Source organism: Phalacrocorax carbo, chromosome 2, assembly GCF_963921805.1.
Source record: "Phalacrocorax carbo chromosome 2, bPhaCar2.1, whole genome shotgun sequence".
Lineage (NCBI taxonomy): Eukaryota > Metazoa > Chordata > Aves > Suliformes > Phalacrocoracidae > Phalacrocorax > Phalacrocorax carbo.
In genome coordinates, this window is record NC_087514.1 from 128,762,685 (window position 1) to 128,786,566 (window position 23,882).

General features: G+C 36.7%; 1 protein-coding gene across 7 annotated transcripts in view; it reads right to left on the minus strand.

Annotated features, from left to right (window-relative positions):
* PLCL2 (phospholipase C like 2) overlaps nucleotides 1-23,882 on the minus strand; it is a 105,363-nt gene that overhangs the window by 76,026 nt on the left and 5,455 nt on the right. Inside the window, exon 1 of one of the 7 annotated variants that reach the window (XM_064444311.1) lies at nucleotides 2,337-2,396. The exons of the other annotated variants lie outside the window; for them this stretch is intronic. Within the exon in view, the coding sequence (XP_064300381.1) occupies nucleotides 2,337-2,351 (15 nt within the window). The 5' untranslated portion in view covers nucleotides 2,352-2,396. Of the gene's footprint in view, nucleotides 1-2,336; nucleotides 2,397-23,882 lie in introns of those variants that run through there. 7 annotated transcript variants of the gene reach the window in all.

Below are 23,882 nucleotides of genomic sequence, written 5' to 3' on the forward strand. Positions count from 1 at the left end.
TATTTTTATAATGAACTTAATGACCTTTTGAAAAATGTCAAATTCATTTGAAGCTAATGCAATTGCAATTTTACACTAGAATATCTAAATTTACAAATGCAGTTTTTAAAGTGTGTTTTGCCTTACTACTGCTATTATGGGCATATTTTGAGTTTTACAGAATTGTAGTCAGGTAAGAATAAAAGTATTGATAACTAATGACCTGATTGGGTTTGCAGAATAAATTAGCTCTATGCATTTAAGAGGTAGTGCTATTTATTCAAGGCAGAAAATGGTATATCTGAAGTTTGATCACTGTTGATAGGTAATGAGATATATTAAAACCAGTTACTTGTCCTGGTCTGTTTCCAGGCATCTTCAACAACAATTCAGCATGAGTCCCTTAACAAATAAACAAGCATTATTACTCCTGACTTCATCTTTGTTGGGGGCGAGGACGGGGAAGCTGACTCCAAACACTGGATTCTTGCCAGCTAATAACAGTCATTATATTGACTATAGAAATTAATAGAAAACATGTACAAGCTATCTATTCCTCTACACACATGAATGTATAGAAACCTCTTATGTGTCCAGTGCTTCTAAAAAATAAAACCTGAAACCAAAAACTTGTATCACAACACTATGAAATGCTCTCTCAACTTTACTTTCCAAATATCAGAAGGTAGCATTTAATTTATTTCTTCCCTTTAATATTAATTTGCAATAAGGACATCATGTTCTGAAAATCTAGGAAAAATGTTATTTTGAATTACTTCCTAATGTGATAAAGTCAACAGTCGTCATCACCTCTTCTAGCAACAAGTTCCAGGTTCTGGGATTTCTGCAGCTGTAGGGCCAAAAAGGAACTTTATTTTCATCTGTTCCTATATGAGGTCATAAAACTCTACCAACTAAGAACAACATTGCTGTCAAGATTTCTTGTTGACCAGGAAGCTTATTTCTGAAACATAAAAACCAATGAAGGGTCATCTTTTGGTACATGTTTACATTTGCAAAAGATTCAGTCAGCCAACAGGACTTGATGGTTGCTGCAGAATGCAATACCTATCAATACTTTAGAATCACATTAAATACTTCAGAATACTTCCAAAATACTTTAGAACCAGTGAACCCTAATCTGACACTTTTAACTTCCACACATTTCTATAGTAATTTTTGTAACATCTGCATTAGCAATCTATAAACCTTTTAGAGATCTCTTCTCCCATACTTGACTACACAAAATGTCAACAAATTTAGCTACTCTGAAACTTCTGATTGCATCAACAGCAAACACAGTCAAGTACTGAGATAAACATACGTAATTGAAGTAATAATTATAATAAGTAACACTTATTAAGTAATCAGTAGTTCCCACATTCCACTTTCAGTATTACACTACCTATCTATACTGATACAAGGCCAGCAGCATAACCAGTGCGTGAAAACAATTACATCCTTTTTTTCTAGTGCTAACGATCTGATAGACAACAAAGGATTTGGTGTCAAAGGGTGTGCAAGCCTTTGAGATATTGGGGCAATTCAGATGACGCTCAATGCCAAATGTGGAATTGCTTTGGTCAGGAGAGGAAGAAATTATTTCCTGAATCTGCTGATAATCGGACAAACAAAAAATCCTGCTTCTTCTCAATAAAGCAATGACGAATGTGCCTGAATCCCACATTTTACTGAGAATCTGTCACAATACGGTGAAAATGGTTAGACACATCCCAATATACCTTAAAATGTTACACCAGTTCAAAAATAATTTTCAATTTCTAATTTTTAATGAAGCCTTTTAAGTATTTGTATTGATTTCGAACTTTTCTATTACAGACCTTAATAACAATGGGCAACATGGATTTACATTCATTCATTTACACTTGCAAATTTGCACGTCAATTTCCTGCTCATTTTTCCATCATTACACTGTATATTACCTTGTCAAATTCATGTCCTTATTACCAATAGCTTGTAATATACAACACTAGATTTCTCCACTTGCAAGGCCCCCCATGAAGGAGGATATTCTATATGAATAGGGGGAGTAGCTTTCAAAACACTGCCTTATCCATTATATAGTTTAGTACAGTAAGAGTATTTTCAAATCATATTTGCAGTTTTGTTTTAACCATATATACACTGAAATAAAAACAAGAAAACTGAGATGCCGGTAGGGCCAATATAAATATTTTTAAAGTGTTACTAAATTATAAAATCTAGATAGTATACTTACATAAACATTACAAAAACAAGCTGCTCATGTTAGTGCTGCATTCCGTGCCTATCATTATGTACAACTGGTACAAGCTGCTGCTTTGTAATTAACTAATTTCTGTTAGTTGCATACTCACATTTCTAGCTGCCATGCTGTAAAATCTAAGCAAACACTAACAGCTACTGCAAGCATACTGACTACAGAATTATTTCTGCAAATCTATTCTGCTCTTGGGTAAGAGATTACAAATGTTTGCACACATTTGGCTAATTCCTGAAGGCCAGCATTAGGAAGCAACATAACCTCTACACTGTCCTCCAAACTTTAAACAGAAGTGGATGCAAAACTATGCCAATTAAACTACTGCTATAGTATTTTGTGATAGGGCGTAGATGCACGGTTAGGAGAGGCACCTGAACACAGTAATTAGAAACTGCCAGTCCCCGAGTTTACAAAAATAAATCAAGAGTCCATAGGTTCTGTTCTGCACTAAATAATAAGGTTGAATGTGTCACAGAATCACAGAATCCCAGGTTAGAAGGGACCTCAGGGATCATCTAGTCATTCAAGATCAGGGATTTTATCATACGTTGAGCTACCAGATCCTTCTTCAGTATCAAGTCATGTGGAGATATACTCCCTTTCATTGCTGACAGGGCACATAGAATGAACTACCCAGAGAGAATAAACAGAGTATTCATAATTAGAGAGGTAAGAGTCCTTGAGGGTATCCCACTGGGAGTGGTAGGACCCAAGGAAGTCATAAGTAAAATAAAAGGAAAATGATGCATGGAGAAGCGAGGGAAGCAAGAAGGTATTGCATCACTATAGCAAGTAGTGTGATGAGGGCAACCAGAGGAAAACAAACAGCACTGGTGAAGAAGATGACAAAAGCCATATTCATTTTGTGTATCTTTTTTTTTCTTTTTTTTTTTAGGAAATATAAGACTGGATTTTGTGCAGATTGATGAATATGGGAAAGCAGTTCTGCTTGACCTGGGAGATCATGGAACTGGAGAAAAAGGCAAAGGCAGTCTGAAGAAGTCTTCACAAGGAAAAGAGGGAAAGAAAGGGAGGAAGCGGTAGCTTCTCAGCAATGTTTCACATGTTAACAAACCTAGCCTTTGGGCCACTTTTCACTGAAAAACAACACAACAGGGAATGAAACTCAAATCTTTAGAAACTATGTTTCTAAAGAAGAGCGATAGTATGCCTTCCCCAGCACACAAGTCCCTCGAGAGGTAAACGCACCAGCATTAGAACGGTGCTGCACAGGCATGTTTATAAACAGCAATATAGAACTACTTTCAAGTTTACTCCTTGGAACAAGTATTCATTAATAATCAGTAGTTCTGAACATGTTCATCTTAGCTGAGTAATTCCGCACCCAAACAAGACTGCAGTTTCGTTTTTACTCCTTTCAAAGGTACATTTATAGTATCGCCAAGAACAGGCAATATTAGGTCAGTCACTTGGCTACTGTGGCCTGCTACTGTCTCTGTAAGAGTACAGATCAAGAGTACAAAAAGATCTGAAAGTGGTCATTCCATTTTTGTATTTCTGATATCTTATTTTTATGAATTATATCCAAGCAACTTAAGAATCACCTATTTATCTTCAAGCTTCAGTGATTTTTCTATTACTGTGTTTTATTAACACACCAGTCCTGCCTAAATATTACAAGCACTCCAATAAAAGTGCAAATGAAATTTAAAAGTTACATTTTTTATTTCAAGTTTCTTTCAACTATATAATCCTGCAATTTCGAGAGGTTTTGCTCATGCCATTTTCTTTGAAATCAAAATACTGAAACTGATCTGCAATTTTCTTATTGTTTCTAACTTCAAGTCAAGAAAGCAATGCTGTTCAGCCAACCACAAAATCTAAATAAGTTTCCTTCCATAGGCAAGTTTAACGAAGCTGGGAGGGAAGCCAGCTGCTCAGCGTCACATCTGTGGAGGCAATGCAGAAAAGCATGACGATTACCTCATTACTTAGTATCAGCAGACACTACCTTTCAGGTCAGGTCTTAATTTCAGAACAGCACGTGCAAAATTTCTCCAGCACAACACAGGAAGTTAATTTTTTGCTTTTACTGGCATGACCCTTGCACTATTGTGTTTAACACTGAGCTGTATAACAGCTGCTTACTTCCACCTTAGCGAGTGCAAAGTGCGATATCAGTACAGTTTGGCTTCTTAATTTCAGTGCTGCACCAAAAAAAAAAAACCAATTGGCTCTTTAACTTTCTAGGACATTTCACATTTTCTTTCTACCTTTATGTATTGAACATTTTTTTTTTCTTAAGCTATGAAACTTTTTTAAAAACCCAAACTATTTTATATTTCAAAGACTAAGAACACAGTAACAGATATAAGTATCTGAATCTAGCAAAAGTATTAAGTACTGCAAAGCGTCTTTTTTCCCCACCACCATTCCTCAACTTCTAAATGCATGCTAATTAAGAACAAGCATGTTCTTCCCACATTCTATTTAACTTCGGCAAGTTTTATATGTAAAAATTATGGTGACTAAGGAGTCTGCCAAGAAGATTAAAAAAAACAGATAAAAACAATTGTTTGAAGTGGGAATTTTTAACAGCATAACATCCTTGTTCCGGCATTAACAATTCTAGTACTCTTCTGTTCCTAAATCTTAAAATAAGAGCAGTTTCTTGCTCCTGTTTGAATATTTCGGGTTTTATAGAACTAATATGCTTTAATAGGACTAATAAACTTTCCCTAACAACATACAAACAAAAAACCCAACTATTTGGTATTTCAGTAACAGCTGACCAAAACTTGTTTGATAGTGGATGTTTGCACAGCAATCCCTTCTTTGCAACTTCTATATGGTATGAATGAAACACAGTCTGCAACTCGCTTTGGCCTTCTACCATACTGCAGCTAGGAAGAAAACTGGCCAGAGGATAAATCCAACACTGTTTTGGCACTGCTTCCTCTTGCTTGTAGTATTAATACTGTACTGCTTTTTAACCTTTTCTCCCTAATGTGTTGCAGAACAGACCATTCACAGATATTTTTGGCAGTAGCAGACTCAGATGCCAAGCTTGGGAATGTATTTTTCCACCAGTAACAGTTCAGTCTATGGCCACCTTCCTGGCTGCCTGTTTCTCAAGCCTTCTGATGACCTGTTTGCTACCCTGTTCAGCTGCAGCACGCAAGGCTAGTACACTCCACGGTAAACCAATGTGCAAGTTCTTCTATAGCAGAAGGGCTTTCTTTCTAACTCCTCCATTTGTGTTGCACAAAACTACAAGAAGAGCCTGAGACACTAAGGGCGCACACATACTGAGCTCTGTAACAATACAGAAGTAAAATTAACACTGCCTTGTTTTGTAAAATATTCAAAGAAACATTAGTCAGAGGATGTGCAATGTATGTTCACGTGTCAACTGAAGAGCACTTTAGCTGGCAATATGCTGATGGCTCAGAAAGTAGTAATAGATGTATGCCAATTTAATTAATGCTAATTTAGCACTTGGTGGGCATCTCATTTAATTCAAAACCATTCATGTATAAAATTGCACCTATTTGTGCCAACGTAGTTAGTTACAGGAAAACACTTCAAGTCAAGCTTTGCATTTTCTGTCAGCATTTAAAAAGTTACTTTTTAAAAACCCCACATATTCTGAGGAACAACTAGGCGAATCAAAAATCTTTGATTTTGTTTATACAAAGATAACAACTTTAAGTTTTACCTGCAAGTTATATTAAGTCAACTAACTAAACGAAAATTTTATACAAACAAAAATATACAAGGGGTTTCAAAAGCAGTTAATTTAAGGTCCTGTCCTAATTACCTGCACAGAGAAAAAGAAGAAAAACAGGCGATACAAAATCTAGGACCTATTTCTCAAACGAACTCCTGCTAAGCTACTCACCTGTATAATAGGAGAAATAAAGAATCTGAATGAAACAACTATGGTCATTTCTCTACAGTTTCTGTGTAGCAGTTCTCATGTGAAAGACGCACTTCCTTTTCCTCAATATATGAGTGCTGCAGACTGCAAGCCATAGCGCTTTCTCTTTGAATTAAAGGCAAGTTTTTGACAGATCAGGAGCAATTAATTGCTTTCAAATATTATTAAAATATTATTATCTTATCAGGCTTTTTGACCTACATGTACTAGATCATTCCTAAAACCTGACATACAAGTACTGAAACTATAAGGAAGTTTGATACACTGGGTAGGTTGCGAGATGAAAATCAGAACTGATCAAAGTCTTTCTCTGTTACTAAAATTAAACTTTGTACTTTGAAAAACTGACGGAGACTTCAGCTCTCTGGGACGGAGAGGAATGAGTTTTCAGCCTTTTCCAAGTGACCAGAGTCTGGCTTTTCTTCTTGTTAAGACTGAAAATACATGATAGCCTGAAGATTTTTTTATTAACACCACTCTATTCTCAACTGACACAATGAAGGGAAGAGACACGTACAATTGCAGAAGAGAGAGAAACTGGTACTAGTGGCAGCCACAGAAATTTGAAGACAGAGCAGTTGTAAAGTCAGCCTTGACGGCCTACGCGCTGCACCAGATTTGCAATGATTCAGTATCTATCACAGATTTAGCCAAAATTTTTAATGAATGTATGTAATACTTCAGAAATTAAGTACTCTAAAGAGCTGTTGAGCATTTAAAGGCAATCACTTTTCCAAGCCATATTAGCTGTATGCAGGTTTTCTGATCACAAATCTATCGTATTCCCTACATTCATCAACACCAAACCACACAAAGTGGTTTATTTAAAAGACACCACTCTATCAAACTGAAATACACACACAGAGAAACCCCAAACCATACATACATGTATTTATTTGGGAGAAGTGTATTTACTCTGACGATTCCGTTCTGGGACATGGGGAAACCATGGCGTGGCTGAGATGGAGTTAACTTTCTTCATAGCAGCCTATACAGAGCTGTGTTTTGGATTTGTGACTAAACCAATGTTTTGGCTGCTGCTGGACAGTGCTTGCACAGTATCAAGGCTCTTTTTATATCACTCTGGCCCCAGCAAAAATTTAGGCTAGGGGTGGACAAGAAACTGGGAGGGGATACAGCCAGAACAAATGACCTGAACTGGTCAAAGGGATATTCCATACTGTGTAACATCATGCTCAGCATTGAAACTCAGGTAGCAGAAGGGAAGGGTTTGTCTTCCCAGGTGGCTATTGCTCCAAGACTTGGTGGTCATCAGTCTGCTTGTGGGAAGTGGTGAGTGATTTCCTTTGCATCACTTGTTTTTCTTTCCTCTCTCATTCACTTATTAAACTGTCTTTATCTTGAACCATGAGTTTTCTTGCTTCTGCTGTTCTACTGTCTCCTCTGGCCATAGGAGGGGAGGGTGAGTGAGTGCCTGTGTGGGTGCTTGGCCACTGGCCAAGGTCAGCTACTACACATGGTAACCTCAAGATCCTTTCCAGCCCTGTTTTCTGCTAAAGGGATCATCACTGGCACCTTCTTGGCATTATTAACACTGTCCTTGTTGTATTTAAAAGACCAATATATGGAGAAAAAATATATATATATATTTGGAGAAAAAAATAGCCAAGAAGAATGCTGCAGAGCAAGCAATAAAATGGGTAAATTTCTGACTAAGAAAATGTACCAATTCAAATCCTTCTGGGGTTGTATTCTCATTAATTTGATACTGAACCTGTACATACTTCTGTAAGTCACAGAAATTGTTTTAGATTCCTAAGGCAGAAAGAGTTGTTTTACCACATTGAACAACAGATGTGTTGCCAAAGTATTTCCAGATTTTCCTCTTAGTACCCCAGAAACTGCCATTTGTTTAGTCTAACCAGTCACAGTCCAGATTGTTTTTTCTAGATTCTACTTCCAAATTATCTGTGGATTCTAGCACTCTAGACAGAAAATGTATCCAATCTTCTGAGGAACTAACCATTCTCCATATTTCCCTTGGGAGAAAAGGAGATTTCTCCCAAAGGTCTTGATGGAGACCAGAGTTCAAAGCCTCCAACTAGTATAAAAAGTAACCAAGGAATTCTCACTTAAAAACAAAACTACAATTCCTGTGAATCGTCCAGGCAGAGATTCTGCCATTCTAAGCAACCAGAGATTTACACGGTCATCTTCCTTAAGTTTTGGGGGTTTGTATTTAGTTCTAACCTGGATCTACAATAAAAAAATAAAGAAGAATTTTTTTAAAAGCGCATAAATCATACAAATAGTTTTTATCTTTACTTTCTTTCAATCAGTAATAAAAGTATGGCAGCAATAAAGCTTGAATCCTAATCAGGAGCTGTGGAAGAAATCCTCTCTTCTAGTCTCAGCTTTTAAGAAAGAACACTGATAAATGCCATTTTCACATCTGCAGAATATTCTCCAGATATAAATGATTCAGACTGACCTGCTAAGGACCCTCCAGATCAACTGGATTTTATCAGTTCCCATCAGTATATTACTAAACACTATGACAATCACAAAACAGTTTTCTGTTTGTTTTCATTTCTCATACACACCACATTTTTCCCCGCCGCTGAGCATGAAGACATAATTCCAGTACCTACCATGAGATAGCCACAGGTATCTTAAATTCAATGCAAGAACTTTGTTACTGGATTCAACCAGCAAGCAATTTTTGTTAACAAAAGGCCAGCTTGAACTCCTTGAAAAGAGAAAAAGGTATCAAGGATGAAGGAAATAATCTTCCTCTCTCACATGCAGAAGTCATCAAATCATTCCAATCATTTTCAGAACTAGGAAGGGTTTTCTTTTCTATATGGGTAAAAGAGGTGAATTGAAGGGAAGGAGAATAAATAAAAGAATATAAAGCTCATAGCCCTAGAGAGGCTAATTCTGGGAAGAATAATTCCAGGCAGATTTGCCAAAACTAGAAGAAAGAGTGAGCATGTACTGGAAGAAGACTTCATCTAAACCAAAAAGGAACAGTGTCAGCAATTGAATTCAATACTTTTCTGTGACCTTTTAAATTTTGATAGCTGAGAAAAGCCATTAAGTATTGAATAGCACACAGGTTAAGATGATGAATCCTTTTGTGGAAGAATCACAGTAACACTGTATACTCAAAAAAGAGAGAGGCTAGAAAGTGACTACACTTCAATGGTGAATGAGTATAAAACAGAACAGAGACATTTAAATAATGCAGACAAACAAGATGGAGAAACAGGAATGCTGAACTGTAAAACAGGATGTTGATGTGACAGATGTTTCAGAATCTCAATGTAATGAATACGATCAGTGGGAAATTACTACCAGCACGCAACGTCACAAAGTCAGAATAAGCTGCTAGCGTAGAATAATTTTGCTGTAGGTGAAAGGTGGCTTACAGTTAAATCAGATAAACTAATTGTCAACACATATCACAAGATCCGTGTGCACTGAGATTCCAGGTGTGGGCAAGATCTTTTCACATACTGAGAAAAAAGAGGCTCAGGGACACAGCACATGTATTAATAAAAGACTTCAATTCTTTCCAAGTAGACTGGACAGCTGTTATGTTCAAAATATGATTCTAAGATCTCAAGAAGTCTTTTAAGTTATACATGACTACTTTATAGGATAACAAATGTGACACCAGAATATAAATTAAAAAGTGAAATAAAGACCATGAATAAAGAATAAGGATTTCTCACCAGCTCACCCTATAAAAAGAATTAAGGAGGCATCAAATTAAACTAACAGGTGGCAGATTCAAAATAAAGAAGCAACAGTACCTTTTCCTTACAAACACATTCAAGTTATGGAACTCTGAGCCACAGCATGTGTTACAGATGCCAAAGGGTACAGGGTTCAAAAAGAAACTTGGAAAAATAATGGGAGCAAAACCTGTTCTTTAAATGTAGATACTAAATAGGAGAACACAACCTCTGACTCAGAAAACCCTTAAGCAATAAGTCACTGAGAAATACTAGGTCAATACTGACGGACAGAGATACATACTTACTTCATCCTTGCACTCCTCTCTGCAAAAAGGGGAGGGGGCCGGGGCAAAAGCAGTGGACTTCTTTATTATTAAAGTCAAAGCACAGGCCAGGGCTTCACTGTCTGTCACCTCCTTCCTCCACACTGAGGTTTCTGAGGCAATGGGGGTATGCTCTCCTTGCTCCAAAGTGCTGCAGAGCTCAAAGAGCTGTTACAGCACCTGGGCAACTCCCTGAGGCCTCCCAAACTCCACAGACGTTATGAGGACACACAGCTGGATGCTTGGCTTCACAAAGCTGCTTTGCTGCAGCTCTCACCCAGCTTCCTTAGGCTGACAGCCTTGACTGCAGTCAACAGCTCATGGGCAAAGCAGCCCAGGAGACAAAGGCAGCAGCAATGGCTGCACTGGCCCTAGCATCACCATATGCTCCAGGTGACCTCACTATGAAGCACTTGGGTTGCTGGAGGGGCTCCCGTGTGGTACTTTGGCACCTTGTCCTTCCCTGTGCTAGAATCCAGCCAGTGCTTGTGGATTAGGAACAGGGCAGCCTGGATATTCAGCACTGAATTTTTCTTCAGTTATTAAGAGTTCAGCCTTTGCCAAGCCATGCAACTCCACTCCCTGTACTTTCCTGAGCAGGCTGTCCCTATCTAGTATCTGTTCAGTCAGCATTCACCCATCAATTTATTTTATCCTGTTGCTCATACTTCGCCTAAGAAGCCTTCAGCTTTGCCTTCCTTGCTTCTCAGAGCCTGCATTCAAGCACTCTTCTGCATGCCCACTCTCACTGGAGATAGGATAACAGGGTAGATGCAGAAAGGCCATTGTTAGCAGAAGACTTAAGAAACCTTAAGAAAGAGATGTGTGTTTGAGAATAAGCAACTTGAATTTATATTCCAGTTTTTAAAAGTCTGATCCACTTCAAACGCTGGACATTGTTGCACCACCACTACAGCACACCACAGAGCAGCTGCTAACTACCAGTTCAACAGCTTCCAAAAAACCACCTTTTCTTTTCCAACAGGAGCACCGGCTAGATAGAAGTGAGTTTTACTGGGGAACTTACATACAGAGCCATTGCAACAATTCATGAAGCTACTTCCACTCATGGCAAGGAACCCACTATCACATCTGTGTCTGGTCTCAAGAGGAGAGGAATATATAAGGTAGCTTTGCGCTACTTTCCATTTCCTTTCTTCTTGGCTGTACCAAACTGTAAAGGAAAATGAGATGTAGAAGAATCAGAGCACGAGAGATGTGCAACTCTAGTACTCCGTATCTTTCCCTTTTTCCTTTCTATGCACACCCTCCCTTAATGCTCTGACCTGCTCTGCAAAGTGTTTGCTTAACAATACAAACTTGTTGGAGCAGCAAACTGCTATCACCATGGACCAGAAGCAAGCTGGCCCATTTGGAACACCACAGCAACACAACATTCTCTTCCCGTGTAGTTAATCATCTCCAAGCCACAAAATAAACCTGAAGGGTAACTACGAGTTTTAATTAGTGTCAAATTAAATAAGGAATATTTTCAATATCTCTGCCTTCAAGTTTATATTGACAATTTTAAATACAAGTACAATTCTGGGTTTTTTTTTCCACACAACTGGATCTTCCAATGAATCCTATGAATCAAGAACATTCCTACGAATCAGGAACAAATATCATGAATACCACAACTTTGATTCAATGATACTCAAATAGGGTATTTTGAGTTCCTGGTAAACTGGTCTTCCCCTTAAAATACATACATCCACCAAAATAAAAGTAGTCTATTCAATTAATCCTGCACACTGAACTATATAGAACAAGCTTACAAGTTTGGCCCAAGAAAATGACAATAACTTCATGCTACTACCTTTTAAAAGAAAAGAAAAGGTTACAAAAACATGAAGTGGTACACAATGGACATACATGCTATGAGAAGAAGAAATATAATTTTATGCATAGAATAGAGATAAACAAAATTACATTTTCTTTTTATTGTTCTTAGCTACCAACACAGGTCAATTACTAGAACTCAAATAACAGGCAGGCTAGAGAAGAGACTCCCCAGAGCCACACACACACAGAGACACAAAAAAAAAAAGGTAACTTGTGGATGGAATTAAAGGTGAAGGACTTTTATGATGCCACCTTAAAAGGCAGCTTTTTGCATCAAGTGCTTACTTCCTTCCATTTGAAAAACTGCCAGATTTCTTTCCAAAGTATTTGTTAAGAAACATTTTCTTGATCACAGTTCTGTCCCTTACATTGATTTCTAAGACCTTGTTTCTCTGATATGCAAGTGCAAGCGTCTCATCCCTAATAAGCTTTGCAATAACTGGAAAAAAACAGACTCTGAAAAGTTGAGCATAACAAATACCTGTAGTAAGGAATCTCAAAATAATTTGGTCAAGGAAAAACTGAAGATGACTGTAAACTTTGAAAATTTTCTAGTATTCAGCATTGAATTTATAGCTTAAAACCAGACTTTTGGGTTTTTTTAATTCTTACATATAAACAAAACAGGGTTATAAAATTCTAGCAGGTGTCACCTTCTCCCAATGAGTTATTGTGAACATTGAAAGAAAATGTAAAATGTGAGATAAGAATATTTTTCAGTGACAGTTTTGATACAACGTCTCTTACAGTTTTAGTACATTTCTTATCAGGTTTTACAGTAGCAAATTACATTAAAACAAAAATTTCCTCAAGGCAAGGAGAAATGGCTTTTCATTGCTGATTTAAAACAAATAATGAGTTTGGCAAGCTATAAAAACAATAGCGTTGGAAATGAGGAAGTTTCAAGGAGCATAACTTCTGCCTCACAGAACTGCAGCTACAGTATGCACAGAGTAACCACAGACATAGTGAATTCTCCTGTGTTGTCTACACAAACGTAGTTGGACGAGAATGCTTCTTATTCCTGAGCAGTAGTGCAATTTAAGACTAAAGTCCAAACATGTTTTATTTTCTCTAAAGTGTAGCCCCTCTCCCTTTCCTCAACTCAGCAGGTACAAGAATGGCGGTCTTGTTTGTTTTCCAACTGGAACACTGGAGAAAAAATGCAGCTTCCTCCCTGGGATGACCATGTTTTTCATTAAAAATAGGGTAGAAACAAAGGAAAAATATATTAGACAAAAAATTTATTCCACCTGTATTAAGAATCTTATAAACTAAGAACCATCATAAAAAGAAGTGTATTTCCAGAAGGAGGGTTAAGAAATGTCACACTAATTTCATAACGCTGTAATGCTGAGAGTAGATGAGTTGAGAAGTCACAGAGGGATTTTGCTGCTGCTCAACAACTGCCTTTCACAATATGATCTCCCAAGACACTTTCCAGCAAGAAATTAACTGGCATCCCAGATTAAAAAAAAAAAAACAAAAAACAACACCAAACAGCACCACAAAATACTAGTAAGTGTCGCTTTCCATAATGCTATACTGTGCTGAAATAATTTATGAGCTTCCAAAGTTGTGGGTAAAGGACTCAAAAATATTTTGCCTTGTTCAGTCATATTATTCTTAGCATAAAGCTCAACCCTACCCAAGACCAAAAAGCCATTATTTTTTTCCACCAGCACTCAAAAACTGCCCTACTACTTAACAACAAGGAACATATGCAACACTGACACTTAACACACCTCCTTCTCTTTGTTATCGTATGTATTTCTACCTTTTTCAAGTAAACTCCTTTAAACATTGTGACTATGATTTAGATCTCATCTATCTGTGAAATCATTGTATTTCCCCTTCATTACCAGCCCTGAAACCTGCTAACATTCTCAAGCCTCTGGTTTCAGAAACCTTGAACTCAGACTAAAATTCCTGCCAAGTTGTTGACCTGAACTAACACAGAACTATTTTTTCCCTTTCTAGTATTACAAATTAAGAGCTTTGAATTGAGGCCTCACTTTTTTCTGAAGTTTTGCCTGTCAAGAACAGCATTTTAAGAATTTTTAACTACAGGAACTTCTTTTTTACCTGGTATAAGTAGGTCCTCAGATATCTGTAAGCAGTTATAAGTTTTGAGAATTTTGTAGAACTGTTCATCCTAATTTCTTTTCCTCTAGAGAAATTCTCACAGTCAGCTAAACAGAAGTTTGTGAACAGCTGATTCCTGTTACCACCACAGATAAAGCTTGTAGGGCCTCTGTTCTAACACAATTCAGAAATATATGGTAATTGCTCTCAAATTGCTGAAACAAATAGTTTAAATATAGGATCAATTTAAAGAACAGGTAACATTCTTCCTAAACATAACTAAACATTAGACAATTGACTACAAAACTCATGAAATCTTTGCTGAGAGGAAGAGTTTGAAACTACTTAATATACATTCACCCCTTGCTGATCTTGCTAATAAAAAATAAACAAAATAATAAGACTACATATGTAAATGGATAAATAGTAAAATGGTTTATCAGTATTATATTATCTACAACATAACAGCTCTCTGTATAATAATAAGTCTTCCAAATGTTATAGCAAATCTCATGATACTTGGTGTTTTCTTTAAGTCCTTACGGATACTTATATCTCAGAATCTCCAAATTAACTTACATGTTAGACATATTCACACATTCCTATGACAAGAATTGAATAATACAGTGCACATGCAGAATGGCCTAAGTCAAAGGATCACTGAAATGAAACCAATACATTAATTTTCATGTTATATGATTTTTAAAGAAAATCAGAGTTTGAGGACTTGCGATTTTTTAATGTTAGGGGAAACATAACAGGAATGCAAAACATGTACTTCGTATGCTTTATCTCAAAGGGTTTCACTACAGTTAAACCAAAGAAAAGGACAATCAAAGTAAGTAAAAGAATACGCACTGTCTAAAGCAACTGGAGGATCAACAAAAGAAGAAAATTCAGCTGGGGAGCCCCAAAAAGTTCACGGGTAAGGCCAAAGAAGTTACTACTATGCTTACGAGCCTGCCTTTCATGAGGACTTACTGCAAGTCAACTTCATGGACAGAAATATTCAGTAATACCGGTTTTATCCTGAATACAAACAGAATTCAAGGATAGGGAAGGTCACAAAGAACTTTAAACTACCTAGTCAGCTGATCAGTGCAAGACCAATACCATTTACACTGTCCTGCAAGGACCTCTGGAAATTTATTAGCAATGTCTTCTAGGCAAGTAAAAAGAGGAAGGTTCATACACTGCACTGTTAAAAGTTATCCAAAATTTTTAAATCAATGGATCAAGAGTTCACTCTGTATTATATTTTTTAAAAAGCCTGGAATAAAGAAGTAAACAAACACAGAAGGCCACCTGGCTTATGATCAAAGCAGCAAACAGAATTTTGCAGTCAAAGCTCATGACTTACTCCCACCAAGCATTGTAAGCGGTACAGATCAGAAATTTAAAATAAGGAAGGGTTATTAGGTGTGCATTTCTAGAATACAGACCTGTATTCTAAATATTTTAAGTAGTAAGAAAAAAAAAATAGTAGCTTTCATAATGACTCATTTTGACTCTTGGAAAATTTAGTGACATGGTGGGTAGGGGTAGGTTCTGAAACAAACAGAAAAAAAACATAATGTCACTCTGCATTTCTGTTCTATATACTAAATAATTTCACTTGTACTTGTTTTCTACAAAAATTTTTTAAACATTTAACAGTTATGCTGTATTTTAAACAGAACACATCAGAAAATTCTTATTTCTCCATCTCCTTAGCAACAAGTACGATTTAATAAAGTACTCTGAACATCTACCAAATTAATGTAAAACGTATTTCAGGGTGGACAATTAGGCACCATTCACAAGGTAGTATGTTTTCTTGGCAAAAGATGCATTTAGCTGATGGTATTTCATAACGTAATTTTACTAAGTTCACAGAAAAAGTGAGAAAGAGCTGAAATAAATTCAATAATAAATTATTCACATCAGAGTATTTCCCATACATGCAAGGATTGCTTGCAGACTGTACTATAAATCTAAACACTAGAATCTAATTTTTTAAAAACTAAAATTAATTCGAGACTCTTAGGTCTGTGGCAAGTGGTTAATCTTGCAAGTAATTTTTTAGAGGCCAAAGCTTTAATCACAAGGCCTTTTTTAATCTTCCTTACCTCACCATAGTAAATTTTATATTTCCACTAAGAACAGAGTTGAATTTGAGATTAGATGTAGATAAAAAAATATATTTGCTGCAGCTGACCACAGTAAAAGTGTATGTTTGAGCTGTGATTTCTGGTTAACATAAAAGTTCATCAGCAATTACCAGGACAAAAAAGGTAAATTTTCTCCTGGCAAGGCAGGAACTCCTAAACTACGATTTTGGGAGACTAAATTCAATATTTATGGACAGAAATATTAATTTCAACCTGTAAAACAATATAAATCTGCGTCATGTTCTATTCCTGTTACTCCAATTGAGTGTGTGCAACTTTCAAACAGAAGAAAAATGACATGTAATCAGACATTTTAAAGAAAGAAGTAGAATTATCTGAAGCTTTGAAACTTAAGAATTACATGAAAATAACATTGCTGAGAGTGATACTTAGAAATCATGAGTCAGGCACTGGACTTTGCTACAAAGTGGACACAGAAAAGCATGAGGATTCAGGAAACCTCAGGCATTCAGGAGTAAGAAAATAAAGGGGAAAATAAAGGGGAAAAGAAAATAAAGGGGAAAAGAAAATAAAGGGGAAAAGAAAATAAAGGGGAAAAGAAAATAAAGGGGAAAAGAAAATAAAGGGGAAAAGAAAATAAAGCAATTTCCCTCCTCAAAGAAGAAAGAAAAAAAAATAAAAGAAAATGAGGGAGAAAAAAAATGAGATAACCCTATGAAAAACTCAGGAGAGCATCCTAACAGACACCTCACACCTATTTCTAGCTTCAACAGCTCAAGTGACAGTGTTGGGATTTCCTTCCAAGGCAATGCTGTTGTACCAATCTTGTGGGACCTAAAATCTTCTAGTTATTGTTATCCTTCATTGCTTACTGTAACCATTTAATAACCTTTTCATCCTCAGACAAGCTCTTCTCTGAGGTGAAACATTAGATGCTCTTAGATGCAGTCTCCTGCAAAGATGTTAATGCCAGCCACTTCCAACACGAGCATCATCACCAGCACATTCTTGCAGTTCTTCCAAGAGAAGGTTTTAAAAATTTAGTAAAAGATTTTTACAGTACTCTCCCATTGCCAATTAGTGCCAGTGATACTGTTTAAATCTTTGATGAGGACAACACTAAACAATAAATAAATTACAGTCCAAATCAGTATCACACTGCTAAACCTTCATTATGCCTTGCTGGATTTACACATTTGCCTGGCACACCTGTGGAATACCATTTTAGTCACAGACTGCAAAAAATTAATAAAATGGAAGGAAGAAATACGTGAAACGGCACCAGAATGAGAAAAAGCACAGAAAAGCTTCAATAGGTGAACAACTAAATACATTAAGATTCTTTAGCCTGGAAAAAAAAGATTACATAAATCAAATGTGATGAACACCTTTCAACTCCTTTGTGGAATGAAGAAAATGAGTACAAAACAGTTATTTGTTATCTAACACAAGAACCAGGGGTTATCAGGTAAACAAGGAAGTAGCTGCCAGGTAAAACCTGGTAGAAAAGGACTTCTTCAGAGAGCACATAGTTAAGAAACTGCCACAGGATGTTACAGTGGTGAAAAGCTTACAGAAGTCAAACTGGCCTTGGACAATTAAGGGGGGGGACACCCATAAGGATTATTAAACACAAAGACGTCTTAGCTCCAAACCACTTAAGGCTGGGAGCAGATGTCAGGAAAGCATTTTCTCTTCTTCTATCTCATAGGGGTTGCTGTTGGAGACAAGCTAATGAGCCAAATGAACTTTCAGTCTGACCCAGGGCAGCCTTTCTTAAATTCACAAGGGCTGGCAACTTTTGAAGACTGGGAGAAACAGATACATCTACCTTAAGCTGTGCAGTCAGCCTTCATCGTAGGTTCAGGCCTCAAACCCTGTAGGACTTAAACCCACTGTGAAGGTCAACATCCTTGCAATGGAACCTGGACTCTCTTTCTGTTACTCCTTTTTGGGGATTCACAAGCAGACATGAACTATTGCAGTATTGCACACACCAGAGAGCTCTGCTGTGTTCTAGCACTTTGCTAGGAATAGAAGGATCTCCACTAGCTGTTAAAGAACAAAAGCAGTGTATAGCCAGTCTGTGGTCTCTCTGCTGCTGAAGCAGAAAAGCCAAGCTGTATGAGTGATGGGGAGAGACCAAAAAAGGGGAGGGATAAACAGACAGGGTAACACAAACCCGAACCAGGCCAAGCAGGATGGTAAAAGACTAATGTTACAACTTCTTCCACAGCCTTACTTCTAAATCTACAAAATACCAAAAGATAACACTCACAACTAAAAGCACTCAGTGCCTTCATGCTATACCACCACTCTCAGAGCAGATTCCAAATCAGGCTGGCCATACACTGAAGAAGGACAAAGCGTGAGGCATATGGTACACGTTATTTAAGATGAGGAACAAATAAAGCTGAAAAGTGGCAACCTCAAACAATGCTTGTGAGATGCATCAGTGCAACTACTACAACTGGGAACAAAGAGAAAATAAAGGGGAGTTGGAGTTTAACAAATGAAGTACATCCAGTAAGACATAAAATGCTCTCGGGGGTCCTTCAAAAGCAAGAAAAACGTAACACTATCTGAACTCAAACTACTTATGCCTACTCTAGCTTTCTCCACTATGTGGTAGTAACGTGCCATCACTAAATACATTCTCATCTCACATAAATATTAGTCTTCAACTCTAGGATTCAGACTGGAAATGTTTTTTGCAACAATCTGCTATCAGCATATCTAAAAAAAAACCTGATTTAGTGACCATTCTCTGTAAATAGCAAAATATGTTTTAGTTGATTCAAGCTATTTCCTGAAGTAATTTATTTCCGACTATTACTGAGTTTTTCCTGCCTATATAGCAAAAACGTATGTATTTGTAATATATAAATATGGCAATGAACATAACTGTTATTTCAGCAATTCAGAAACTGACTTCTTCTACAATATGTACATGAAAGGTATTCATTCTGCTAACTTACTAAAGGAAAAAGCATAGCAGAGTATATAAAATTAAAGTTGGTCTCTTGCTTTTTTTTTTAAATTGTTCCTGTATCGTTTACAGGGGTTACCTAAGCTCTGTAAACAACTGCCTATCCTAAAAAAAAAAAAATCAGCAATAACTTGTAGGAAGAAAACAATCTAAACAAATGCTTTGACAGTGAGCTGAATTCCTGTCCTTTTAGTCCAAATTAAGAATTAAGCAATTAAGGTGGTTTTTTTTTAATTTACATAAACAGTCATTTACACTTTATTCTAAGGAATGTGGTTAGAGTAAACTGTTGACAGACAATGTCAAACACTTTGGTCATCAGGAACTAGGTAATGAAATATATAAAGCATCCGTGATTCTCCATAAGATGTGCTTCATGAAACAAAAACCATGCAGACCATTTTGCTACTGCAGAATTTTACAATCATTTCTCCTCTCCTATCCTGCACAAAAAAGGGTGGTAAAGGATAGGGACATGTTCACATGCATGGATGCCAACACATCAAAGCACACACAGAGCCTTGTAGTGCTATGCCTTTTTTAGTGAAGGCAAAATATTAATGCTGGTAAGAACAAAGGAGAAAAAAAATAAAATAAGCAAAGAAAAGATAAATTAGAGAAATTCTAATCACAGAAGCTCAACCATAAAAAGAACTTGGAAAATTCTGCAGAAGTGCTTTCTAACAAAGCAGCAGCAATTGTTTTTCTTATGCAGTACATATTATCTCATAATGTACAAGAAATATAAAACCATTTTCAGCAATTTTAGCACAGGTATTAGGACAGTCATGACACTAATATGCATAATATCAATTATCTGCTACATATTTGTAAGGTACCTATCTCCAATACCAAAATAAAACCCACAAGTAAGTTTCTTTTATTAAAGTCTTTTACAGTCTATTTGGAAATCCAGCTCAATATCTTGTATTTTATATTTTTCATTTTATAAAACTCAGCCACTATTCTGAAAAGGGGTTGGTTTGTTTGTTTGTTTGTTTAAAGGCACTTCCTGTCTGCCTGTGCTTATGAACTATGCACTACAATTTCCAGAACGTGAATGTTTGGTATCTGTAAAGATCCCTGAACACAGTACACAATCTGAAGTACTCAGGGGTATTTTATGTCTTATTCCAAAGGGTCAAATGACATTAAAAGAAATCCCAGGAGAGGCAGAAATGTATCACATCTATTTAACTTTCCCAAGGCTGCACCAGTTACCACTGAGAGCCTCAGTACTGGTGATTTCCAGTCACATGCTGTATCGCACCCTTCACTGTCTTGAACATCGATGTTTTGCCAGGTCAAGGTCTAAGAGGCAACAGGCGGGTAAACTCAGGCATGTTCCTCTTCAGAAGCAAGGGACAGATGAGTCTATATATTGACAGTTCTTGAAAAGTAACCAGTTAAGTAGAAACTAAGAGATGTACTGCAGTCAAGATGGGCAACACATCCTTCCAAAGGATCGCTCCATACATAATCTCCTACAACACGGAGAAGTAAGCACAGTGATGGTACTATCTCATGTTTAAAAGGCATGCCAGATGTGAAAAACTACTGTAAAACAGCAATGAAGGTTGTTACAAACACAGCTGCGAAACAGGGAAAGATGACACTTGCTACCTACTCTCCTTAAAGACAAACAAGCCAGACCCTTTCAAAGGAGCCTTTTTTATGCCAACACTACAATCTAGTAAGTACATTATAAATTTGTACTTACTGTCTATTATTTTAATATACTTAGAAGGAAAGATTTTTTCTCATAAATTATATTTCTGATCCAGATTCTGCAACATCATATTGCCCAGTTTACAGGTGGTAAAGACTAAAAATAACTGATTTTTAGTTTAACCATGGAGTATAGAATTCTAACCTGTATTTAGAACCCATAAACTACAAACATTTATTGGAAAAAAAAAAATCACATATCATTGTATGATGGAAATGAGAGCATAGTTAAATCTGGCTGTTCACCTGAAGATGGAAGTGTTGCATGCACGTTAGGTGTTAATTTAAAATCAGAAAGAACCTGACAAATTGAAGATATAATCTGAAATAGTTTGAATGCAGTCAGTAGGACAAGTATAAGCTTTTAAACTCTGTGCAGATGATTGCTTTTCCCCATATACAAAAAGGAATAGACAGCCAGCAGTTCTGCATAGAAGGAACACAAACAAAAGGTGATTAAAAGACAAGGAGAATCATACTGACATTTATTAACAGTTGATCCTGTAACAGAGCAGTGGAGCAGAGTAGACTGACCTCTTGAGGTCTCTTCCAGCTCTTTTGTTTAAGCATCCTTCAATGCACATATTCTGCTGCTTTTTATCATCTTTTCCCCTTCTCCATGTTAAATGTTAATTATTATACACTTTTCTTCCCTGATATCTACCTTCTAGTCTATTTATATTTAGATTCCTGAATTTTGAACAAAATCCCATATTTGTGTGCAAAGATAAGTATTTTAGAATCAATAAACTAGTATTATAATATGTGACACAAGTTAATTTGGCCCTTGAAGGTAGACAATTGGCAAATTTCATTTACCAGGTTTTTTTAACAGAGTCAGTGAGAATAATATAACGACCTATGTCATTATCACCCACAGACCAGCAAAGACTGGGAAAGTATGCAATTAACTTGCCCTGTCGGTCTCAGTTTAAATTTTTTAATCTTCCATGCATGCAACCAAACCATGGGAACAATGTATTATCTGTGAGCCACGGGCAGGAGACCATTGCTCTAATTCCAAGTTTAAAAAAATGTCTGAACTAATAGTCGTACCTTTGATCAAGCCGGATAATAGGCACAAAAAAAAACTCATCAGATATGCATAGTGATTTTTAAATTCCGTTAATTTTTTTTTCACCACTGAGCAGTCTGAACATGTTTTGTGGCTATTCTAAGGATTTGGGGGTGGAGGGGGTGAAGGAGTTGCTATTATTCACTCTAGCCAAGATCTTTACTCAGCCAACAGAAATAGACATATAAGCTCTTCCAGAAGAGAAGTCAGAAAAGCTAAATTAACCCAAATTAAGCTCCTGCTCCAAGTCATCTTTTGGAAAAAGTACTTTCTCCTCACGGACTATAGTAAACTAACTAAATTACATGCTGAACTTGGGTAAAGTGAATATTGTCATTTGTCTGTTTCTACAAACACCTTTTGTTTATTTTTTTAATAGTATTATATATATCTAAATAAAATTTTGATCACTGTGGTCTACAGAAAGTACTAATGAAAATAAAAATATATACCAAATGCAATGCATAACATACTCAGTGGCTGTGATATAATACATATCCCAGTCCAGCGTCACTGTTAACAAGTAGTAAAATGCCCGCTATATATACGCTATACTACATGCAAATACCTAAGGTACACAACTTTTGTATGACAGAAAATATGATTTAGGGAGAGCTACTATATAGTGTTAAGTATTGTTTTGAAATACAGATTATATTTTTAAAAAATAGGAAGCCAGGACCCAATAAGCAGCAGAGGATGAAGGAAGACTACAAAGAGTGATAGGTGCTGGCAACCTTCTGCAGTCTAGCTGAGAGTCCATCAAATCAAAGAGAAAGTATCCTCTAAAAGAAAGCTCCAGGATTTATTAAGTTGCAGTTAGCCACTCAGATCTCGTGTCCTATCTGACAAGACAGAGAGATCAGACAGAGCTACAATAAATCAACAAGAAGAAACTAAGAAACAAACACAACAAATCCAAAAACAGCTCCTCAGAAAAATCTGCACTTCAGTTGTCTAGTTGAAAGCCTTGCCCAAGTTAAGTCGTAGGAGTAGCACAACTATCACAGTCTTGTTTCCTAAATATATGCTTTTTTTGTGGTGTCAGTTTTAGTGTCAATTAACACATGTGGTCTGAGTAAAATATCTTCCATTGTTGGGACATTCATGTCTGTCTTCTACACAGATCTTGTGTAACTGGGAAGAATTCAGCTCATACTGTAGCCTTTTTGTTTCCAAGGGGAAAGGGCGTGGAGAAAGAAAGTACATACTAGTTTTGTCCTTTCCTCTATATGGCTGTTTTCTTTGACCTTAAGGAGCCTAAGCACCTTTGAGCCTATGACTGCTCAATCAAGCTTACTTGAAAGTGCCCAGCACATTGAAAAGTTAGTTGGGCATAAATGCATATATTTTTGTGTGTGTGTGTGTGTGTGTGTCTGTGTGTGTCTGTGTGTGTCTGTGTGTCTCAACAGCATCACCACACAGACGTCTTTCCCAATATGAACGATGACTAAAAATCAGGTAATTTCATATACTTTAAACTGATCGCAGCAACCTAACTCCTTGATATCCTTTCAGATGGAAGCTGAATGTGTATGATCTATTCCTGGGCCTCCACAAAGACTTGCTAACATGCCATTGTGGCTAAGGTAATTTAGGACTGCAGAGAACCTAGATCTACTGAAAATACTACTTTAGAGTTTACCATGAATGCAAAATGCTTTATTAAAAGCCTTTAAAATAAACACAGTGGTAGAAAATACTGCACAACATTCTCCATATTTTGTATTTTGTACACCTGATACAAACAGGTATATACAGTATGAACTAGAGATCATAGAAGACTGAACAACATAATAACGTGCGCCAGCATTTTAGTAAGAAAAAAGATCTTGAAGCATATGCTGTAGAACTCCCCAGTCGCAGAAAGACACAGATA